The sequence below is a fragment of the Micropterus salmoides genome, unplaced genomic scaffold, assembly GCF_014851395.1.
Source record: "Micropterus salmoides isolate LMB-PRFRI ecotype aquatic unplaced genomic scaffold, ASM1485139v1 Ms_hic_scaffold_4, whole genome shotgun sequence".
Taxonomy (NCBI): domain Eukaryota; kingdom Metazoa; phylum Chordata; class Actinopteri; order Centrarchiformes; family Centrarchidae; genus Micropterus; species Micropterus salmoides.
The window spans coordinates 2659952-2669812 of NW_024043372.1; the positions used below are offsets into that span (position 1 = coordinate 2659952).

The 9861-nt window shown below is 42.0% G+C and overlaps 1 protein-coding gene across 1 annotated transcript; it reads right to left on the bottom strand.

The window, feature by feature from the left end:
- Window positions 1-1375: 1375 nt before the first annotated feature.
- On the bottom strand, window positions 1376-3976 carry LOC119886952 (transcription factor HES-5-like). The gene is made up of 3 exons (XM_038697961.1): window positions 3673-3976; window positions 2236-2321; window positions 1376-2111 (listed from the first exon to the last, which is right to left on the bottom strand). Exons 2-3 carry the CDS (start codon window positions 2299-2301, stop codon window positions 1707-1709), a joined length of 471 nt encoding a protein of 156 aa, XP_038553889.1. The 5' UTR covers window positions 2302-2321; window positions 3673-3976; the 3' UTR covers window positions 1376-1706.
- Between the last annotated feature and the right edge of the window lie 5885 nt (window positions 3977-9861).

Sequence of the window (9861 nt, forward strand, 5' to 3'; positions counted from 1 at the left end):
GGGTCAGGAGGGTTCTCACCATTATGGGTTGGGGGGGGGATAATTTAACACGGCACACTTCCTTTGTCCCGGGGATGAAGGGGAGAAAGGCAGAGGAGTGTGGGAAAGCTGTGGAGCGGCAGACTCCACACAGGGGAGACGCCCTGCAGCTGCTGATGAAACCAGAGCTGACAGAGCCGACCAGTCAGAGGCCAGCGCGCACACAGCACGCGCTCGGACGCACGCACACACCACGTGTGACGGCACGCAATCCGATTTACAGGCAACGCTCTAAATATGTGAATACACATGTTGTGTTGTTTATTCATTTGGATCATCCATCCATCTATCTGGATTCACAGCTGGCCGGTTAGAAGCTGCTCTGCATGAGGAAATTCATCTGATTAGTCAATCAAACATTAGTAAAATATCAGTATTACAATATTACAGGTACAGGTGTCTTAGAGGTGTTGCAGGATGCAGTGTGTGCTGCTGTTAAACTGTATCATGTCATACTGAGAGGTGTTTCTGTTATTTTGTCCATCAATGAGGGCACACAAAATATTTTAAAACATTTTGAGTATTTTCAATTTACGATACTTTCTGCTTCTACTCTGCCGCATTTATTATAAATGTTTCATTTCTAAGATTTGATGTGTTTCTGAAGATTAAAGGTCCTCCAGTAGTGGGAGAAGTTTATAAATACTACAACTAGTTTTAATACGTTTTATGCAGTTGAACAGTGGCGGCAGAAGTGTACAAGATGCTTTCCATAATGTAAAATACTACATTTCAAGTAAAAGGCATGCATTCAAAGTTTTACTTAGCAAAAGTACAGAAGTTCGATCAGCAAGTATAAAATGTATTCACATATATTATTTTGGATTATTATCACCTCTGTTTTAACAAGCAGCATCTGGTTGTTAGCAGCTCAGGGCGGAGTTCATATTTACTACTTTACATCTAATCTGATATCTGCTCTCCATCTTAATGAGTCATTATTGATCAGTTAGGGAGTCCTAAAAGTATTTTTCTCTCAAAATACGTTTTTAAAAGTCTGAGATTATTTCATCGTGTGCGACATATAAAAATTAAATTAAAACAGGATGAATTGAATTTTACAAAATAAGAGTTTAAATACTCAATATAAGATAAATACTGTGTGTGAAGTATTTAAAATGTTTTATCTACAAAGTAACTGCAGTACCTCCTAACTGTATTAGTATAAGTATACATGTTATGTTTACCATTTATTTTTAAATGAACACCTGGAAGGCATATAAAGATTCTGTTACAGCTAAGTTACATACTGTATGATCACCAACTGGTGTTGTATCATGAATAAATTATGTTCAACATCTGGAATTAAAATGCAAAAAAGGACAATAACTCAAGGTTTCAAGATTTAGAATGAATTTATTCAAATATCAGCAGGCAAATATAATTGAGGCTCGATGCCACATAAGAAAATATATTCAAGTTTCCTTTATAAAAGGTGACAAGTCAAACCGACCCGGAGGACTCTCCTCCACTACAGGACGCAAACATTGATTCAGTATCAGAATATAATAAAGTCGACTCCACAGGAGTCAAACAGTTTTACATTGTAAAGACGCAGCAGCTCCAGAGACTCTGAAGCAACAAAGCATTAAGTGAGTTTAGAAATATCCCATACAGGCTCCCTGATGGTGAACATCCATCGGTGTGGTCCAGAGTGAGCGCAGCTTCTACCACGGCCTCCACACGGCTCTGTCAGAGCTGGGCAGCTGCTTCCCCGCAGCCCGGATGTGGCTGTGGGAGGAGAGGGCCGGCGTGGGCCCGGCGTCCTGCCCGGCTCTGTGGAGGTACCGGAGGTGCGGCAGCGTCACTTCCTTCAGGGAGCTGGCGGACAGGAAGTGCAGCGTCTCCTTCCAGCAGTGGGAGTAGCCGTCGCCGTGAGCCGAGCGAGCGGCCGGGCTCTGAGGCTGCAGCTGCTGCTTCAGGAACACCACCGTCATCTCCAGGACGTCGGCCTTCTCCAGCTTGGCGTTGGGATCCTGTTTGTGGAACTCCTTCTCCAGCAGGACCTTGAGCTGCTCGATGCAGCTGTTGATGCGATCTCTGCGCATCTTCTCCACAGCTGGTTTCCTCATCTGGGGAACACAACAAGAAGCTCGGTCAGGATCACATTCAGAACATTCGGGCCACACAGAGAGAGAGAGAGAGAGAGAGAAGGAGCTCAGCGGCTCAGCAGACCGAATGAGAAGCAGGACTTACTTTGTGTCTGTCTTTGGTGGAGAGCATGGAGACGGGAGAGTCTCTGTTGGTGTTGGTTGGAGCCATTCTGGTGGAGAGCAGAGCTTCTGTGGGAGAGCAGAGCGAGCTGTGATGTGGCTGAGGAGCCCTCTCCTCTATTTATAGGCCCACATTAGCATTACAAAGCCATGAGTCCCAGGCAGGATTAGCTTTCCCACACTCTGAGGCCAGTGGGCGAGGCTCACACAACAATAGGAGAGAGGCATCAATTATCTCATGGTTAAGTGGCCTCACGGCGGCTCGGCGGAGGGAGTGCTGCTGCAGAGCCGACACACTTTTATTACCTGGGAACCTTCCTGCTGTCTGCTGTGATCAGGCTGCTGCAGATGTGCAGCGGCTCAGACAGCAGCCTGATAAGGGCCCCTAAAGTCATAAAGATAAGACACATGCTGGACTCACAACACACTGACGCCAGGTCAGGTTACACGCTCTGTGGCCTCGAAGCCTACTGAAACAGATTTCAAATACAAGAATTTACCTCTGTGTTGTGGTGAATAACAGAATATAAAGTAATAGAAAAATGGAAGTACGACAGCCAAGAAATCCTGAATACACTGTAGAAATTTACAAAAACAATGTATATAAATATATAATATAAATCACAAACAGGATCACACATACTGTATGTTTTAGCAAAATTTAAAAGTCAAGAAAAGCTGTTGTAATTAATTATAACATGGACAATAACCACTAAGTGTCAAAATACTTTGTGCATTTATTGATCCCCTATGATTGATATTATTTGCAGAGTAGCTGAACACTGATGAGTTTATCATTTATCAAACATCAGCAGTCGACTTCTGGTGTCGTGATACATGTGGTGCTCATTATTCTCGTTATTGTAGTCGGTCTCTCTCAGGGGAGACGGCACACTTCCACCTCCCCACCCCCATCATGTAGTTAAAGCTGCCCCTGCACCGCCACACGTGATAACCTCTGTACTTTACTGTAATCAGGTCACACCGTATAATATTAATATTAGCAGCAGAAACATTATTTAATACATTTCAGCTCAGTATATCAGCATTACATTGTGAATTTTAACAATGAAATTCAAGCACAATGTCAAAATAAATAGAGAATGACAGAATTTATCAACATAAGCAAAATAAATAAATGGTCCCAGAGCCAGCAGCTCCAGCGGGACTCTCCTGCTGCTGCTGCTATATCTAACATCACAACAGCAGCAGGAGAGTTACCGACACACACATCACGGGTGGAGTAGTGTTGTGTGGCTCGGCCCACTTTCTTTGTTTTCTACTTACAGAGGATTTATTTTCAGTGCAGACGCTTGCAGACCATAAGGAGATTTTCTCTGAATTTGACAAAACTATTTATTGGATCTGAAACACATACAATTCTCCAAAGGTGAAATAAAGTTAAATAAATAATACTCACAGAATTGGTGCAGGCCAAATGTATTTTCATTGACTTCCTTGCAGTAAAAACTAAAATAGTTCCCTCTGAGATGTAGTGGAGTAGAAGTAGAAAGTAGTAGAAAATGGAAATACTTAAATTATAAGTCAGTATTTAGCTCTAAAAACAGAAATAATCCCTCCAGTTTCTTTGGTTGTAGGAAGGTTTCATGTCTGATTTTGATGCAGAGGTGTTTTCTCTCTTTCTGTCTCTCGAATTCATTAAGACTTTAGCGGCTTTAACAGGAGCAGGAACATATTGCCAAAGTAAGTTTGAAATGACAAACTCACAAGGCGAGACAGAAACACAGCAAAGTAACAGCTGATCCGGTGTGTTTACTGAGAGGCTGACGAGGGAATGAGATGCAGGTGAGGAAGGCCAAGCACCTGCAGAGCAGCTGAGGGAAGTGGGAACAGGTGTGTGTGTGTGTGTGTGACAATGAGGTGATGGAGGGAAAGTGTTCCACCTGGTGGACAGATGGAAAAAGGCAATGAAGGGGTCTGGGGAGAAATGTGCCTGGAGAGGACGGAGACTGTGAAAGATGTATACAGGTGCGTCTCAGAAAGTTAGAATATCGTGGCCAAGTTCATTTTTTCACGTAAATAAAGTAATTTAATTTAAAAAGTGGTCAGGGGTGGTCATGGCGCAGTGGATAAGACACATGCCTTTGGTGTGAGAGATTTCCACTGTGACCCATTCACCATTGTGTTCCTGAGCAAGAGACACTTAACTCCTAGAGGCGTGTGACCTGACCTCTGACGTATGTAGCTATTGTAAGTCGCTCTGGATAAAAGCGTCAGCTAAATGAATAAATGTGAAGTGAAACTTTCATATACTCTAGTTTTATAACACATAAAATTAAGTATTTGCTTTTTTGTTTTAATGATTAAGGCGTACAGCTCATGGAAATCATATAATTGTATGGAACTGCTAAAAAACTAAGAATTTTTTAATAATGTGTTTTATTTTGTAAAATCGTAATCTAAAAAATAACTAGAAAGTAGACCTGTTAAATAAATATAGAGCAGTAAAAAGCACAATGTTTCCCTCTGAGATGTAGTGGAGCAGAAAGTAGAAGGAAATTTAAAAACTGAAGTAAAGCACATGAATCTCTAAATTGCACTAGGTTGTGTAAATGTTCTCAGTTACTTTCTAAACAGCAGCCGAGTGTTTCACAGTGAGCTGATGCAGCAGATGTTTCCCACACTGACCTCTGATGAATGGAGCTTTTGTGGTGGCCATTAACTCTGGAGAACGTCGTCGACCATCTGGAGGGAAAGAAGCTCATTGGCTGCTTTTCCCTCCCTTTTTTCACTCACTGCTCGCACAGCTGATGAGAGATATTTATAGTCATGTGATAAAAAAGTTTTTGTTTGGTACCGTAACCGTAATTTTAAAAAGTGCAAAAGGACGTCTCAGCAAAGAAAAAGTGCAATAAACAATAAAATAAACATGGTCAGTGGCATAATTATAGTTTCTGTTTGACTTTCATCAGAGTTCAGTCAGACGTTGGGCCGTTCTGATGTGGATCCTTTAAAATCTGAGTTTGGTTTCTCTTTATTCACCTTTGTTTGTTTGTTTCCTTCAGCAGCACAGTGCAGGTAAGCCTCACATGGCTTTGTTACAACAAGTAAAGAAATGTTAATTTACCTTTATTCAATTAGCTGACACTTTTATCCAAAGCAACTTACAGTTATATAAATATGTCAGAGGTCACACGCCTCTGGAGCAACTAGGGGTTAAGTGTCTCGCTCAGGGACACATTAGTGGATGTGTCACAGTGGGGGATTAAAGCCAGGTGCCGTACACCAAAGGCATAGTCTTATCCATTGTTCCATCGCCACCCCGACAGCAGAAAGCTCAACATTCAGATATATAAGAGAGTTTCTAATAACTCCTTCAGCGTCCGACAGTATTTAGTGAAATGTTTTTGAGGCTCTTTATCTTCAGCATGTTTGTAACCAGCAGCACTTCTCTGCTCCACTGAAAACTGGTTGCTAAACTTCTTTAGAACAATACAATTAAAACACTTGCTGATAGACCTGCTTTTGTATCTGACAAAACATGTTCTTTGTGTTATTTCCCAGTTGTCAGAAACATCATTTCTGCTTCTGTCTGACAAACCAAACTCAGTACAAAAAGAGTAACGGTGAAAATGTTTTATTTTTAACATGAACACACACACAGATTCTGGTACACAAGTGAAACCATCATCAAGAATTAAAGCAAAATCAAATTAAACAATATGTTTAGATAAACGAATCATCATTCCCCTTTTAATTAAAGAGTAAATAAAGTACGAGTTCACTGATTCCTGCCAACAAATATCAGCTGAATCAATGTCAGTTTTAATAATTCAATGACTATAAAAGTGTCCAGCACTCAACTTTCATGCAGCCGAGGAGTCGAAGCCTTTTCTGCTCCGCACAGACCTGGTTCAAATAATGCTGGTTTTAATGACATCCACTAAGCACAGGGGTGTAAAAACAATTAAACAAAAGTATTTTCTGTTATAATTTGCACCAGGTCTGGTGTGTCAGAGCAGTATATAAAAAGCTTGTTATCCATGTTTTTAATTGTACAGCAGCACAACTGCTTATTGAAATGCATATAATGCATTTCTAAATTATTTAGATTTCCAGAAAACAGAAACAGAGTGCAGTTCCACAGAGTCTGTTGTTCTTCTTTAAAAGCAGAGCGGAGCCACGTCTTCCTCTGCGTCAGGAAACAGACGTAAAATGTCCCGTGAGTATTTGGAGTATCCGCTGTGTGACAGCAGAGCTTTTCTCAGCGTGAGGAAGGACACGGTTCTGTCCAGGAGGTCTGACACGGGGGTCCCGTTCTGCAGGTGTTCTCCAATCAGAGCCTTCAGCCTCTCCACCCCGCTGCTGCACTTCCTCTCCAACAGGTGGAGTTTACACCTGAGAGACAGAGAGCCTTCATTAACACGGGCTGTCACAGACTGTGGGAGGGTTTCTGGATTAAATGTTATGTCTTCATCTAAATCCTTAACTCACCTGAACAGCTGTTCCTTCACGCTGCCGTGCAGAGCCAAGTCCAGATACTGAGCCATCTCCAGCTGGTCCGTTTCACAAACAGCTTCCTGTCTTCTTCCTGAAGGTTCAGAGGACGTCTCTGTTCACGGCTGCAGCTCCACTCTGCATTTATGCAGCTCATCCCGCGCTCTCGGCCAATCGGGAGGCTGGCAGCTGGGGGACAATGGACTGAATGGAGGGGCCGTCGCACGGAGCAGGTGGGATGTTGTTCGTGGGGCCAGATGTCAAAGAGATGCAGGAAATATTCCCTGGGAAAGTTTTCCGAGCCGTGAGGCCCGCTCGCTCTCAGAGCTCTCATCGAATTTATTAAAACTCAAAACACATCAGCTCACACAAGATGACATCTTCAGCATTTAAGGGAAATAATAAGTTTCTGCTAAAACACAGAGTGAGGGACGTGGCAGATCTGTTCCAAATAAAAATACTGAACTTTATTGAGATTATTATCAGAAACACTCCCACAGCTTACTGTGTTTCATCTGTCTACAGATCAATCCAGCAATAAACTCCAATAATAACTCAATCTGAACTTCCTGTCTGAGAATATCAGCTGAAATGATTTGTTGATTAATTGATGTGTCAAATTGCAGTAAAATGAATATTTTTGGGGTGTTTATACAAAATAAGTGATTTAAATAACAACGTTTTTCCTCTGAAGTTATTTTTAAAAGTTGCAGGACTCATAAAATTAAGTATTAACTCACTATTACTGAATGAACATTCTACATCTTTGGTAAAGAAATACACCACAGAGGTACTGTGTGGTTTCTTTCTGTTGCCCTGGTCTGAGTGCACTTCTGGACCCAGATGGAGCGGTAACCCAGAGGCATTGTGGGAACAGACACACTTCTTTTGTGTGTGCGGGATGAAGAAGTGTGGGAAGCCGTGTGTCGCCGTGGCTCCACAGACAGAGGGGAGGGCCTGACTGGGAGCTGTGGGAGCTCAGAGACACCCACAGACAGATGGAGGAAGACGAGGACGAGTAGAAAACACACTTTAACATCTAAAACACAGCACAGACTTTACCAAAGAGTCTGACAAATAACATGAATTTGAAGAAGTTGTTGTAAAAATCAGAGGTGGAAAGGATATTTACTCAACTCCTCGTTCTTCACTACGTTTCAGACGGAAATATTTGAGTACATTTAACAGTCAGGTGCTGCTTAAATGTTCATGCTGAGGTGATAATAATCTAATATATTTAATAATATTTGATATGACAACACTGTTCTGCATAACGCGTGCTTTTAATAATAGATTACACAAAGTATACACTTTGCTGTTATAGCCAACGAAGGTTAAAATCAAGAAGTCCTTTGGATGAGGGACGAAACGTCTTCCAGTATCTTCAACCAAGTCCAGTTGCCCTTGATTTTTAACCTTCGTTGGATAACTATGACCTGGATGACTGAGAACCTTCATAGACATTTTGCTGTTCTAGTCTGATCAGTACAGCACTACCTGTAAATAGCTGACGAAGTAGGTTCTTTCTTGCATGCTCCCACAGTGCCGTTTGGTCTACCCAGGCAACCTACCAGTAAATGGGCCATGTGGATACATGTGGATTCAGCCCTGGATGCACTTCAGGAGGTGCTAAAAGACTAAAAGGTGCAGATTTATGAAACCTGATGTAACGCAAGGTGTTGTTCCTCAGCCACAAAGTCCACTGTGCGGGCCTAAAGAGACTGCAAATTATTCACAGTCCGTGCCTGGTCCGTACACCAGGACCAGCATCGCGTAAAGTCAAGATAGTGTATGCGGTCCAATGCAGTGAGGAATGCACAGACCTGTATATTGGGGAGACTAAACAACCACGACACAAACGCATGGCTCAACACAGAAGGGCCAACTCCTCAGGTCAAGACTCTGCAGTCTACTTACATCTGAAGGACAGAGGACACTCGTTTGAGGACCACCAGGTGCACATTTTAGACAGAGAAGATGGACGGTTTGAAAGAGGTGTCAAGGAAGCATCTACACCAGGGTCGAGAAGCCGTCATTGAACAGAGGAGGGGGTCTACGCCACCACTTATCCCCCACTTACAATGCTGTCCTTTCATCACTTCCCAGGAAACTCAACAAACGTAACCTATTGGCCTCAGGTGAAGATACCAACGATGGTCGTTCAGTCTCGGCCACAGGTAGTCTTAACGACCGTAACGACTGTCGTCACAGCAACAAGGAACACTAACGAACCAGCGGTATCGATGACCCGGGCCAACGACCCCACTGAGGTTAAATAGCTGAGTTTCCCTGCCAGTCAGTCAGAACTGAAGAAGTCCTTTGGATGAGGGACGAAACGTCTTCCAGTAGCTTCAACCAAGTCCAGTTGCCCTTGATTTAAACCTTCGTTGGGTAAAGTCAAGACTTTGTTCATGGCTAGATTTGATACTGTATATATTATTTCACTACTGGGTACCTATTCTATTATTACATGGTATAATAACATCTTATAATAAATTCAGTATAATATGTGGTAAACATTTTTAAAAACAACATTTCATAGAAATAATAGATCAGGTCAATTAGGTCAATCTCTGATCATCTGAAAACAATTAGTATCATGGTCACCTGGCTGCCTCTCATCAAGCTCATTTTGTTGCATCGTATCTACCCCGATCACTCGGCGCCAGATTGTTCAGTCAGCTTCTGTAGAAGTTACCTCGAAGGCCTTCTTCCTGTTCTTTCTAGTGAATTTCCTGTTTAATACCATCTCTCTTTGTGTTTCAGGCTCTAAACTTGCCTTCACATATCAACTCCAGCGACCCAAGCTAGTTTCAGTCTCCCTCACACACGGCCTCCCACCCTCTGCCCTCCACTGCAATATCCTAGCTCTCTATACAATAAATCTTTTATTATAACTTTGAGTCTGCTTTCGGGTTCTATATATGTTAATTGTAACACATTAGAAAAGTATAACAATATAACCACAACATCCAAAAGAGATTTTATAAGAAAGACAACTATATTTAAATTTATTCATTTGATGGACGCTTTCATCCAAATCGATTTATATTTGATGAACAAGCGTCAACATAGCTTCACAGTAAGAGATCTAAACTTTGACTTATTAAGTTTGTTATTTACTCTCATGTATATTTATTTCTTGCACTTT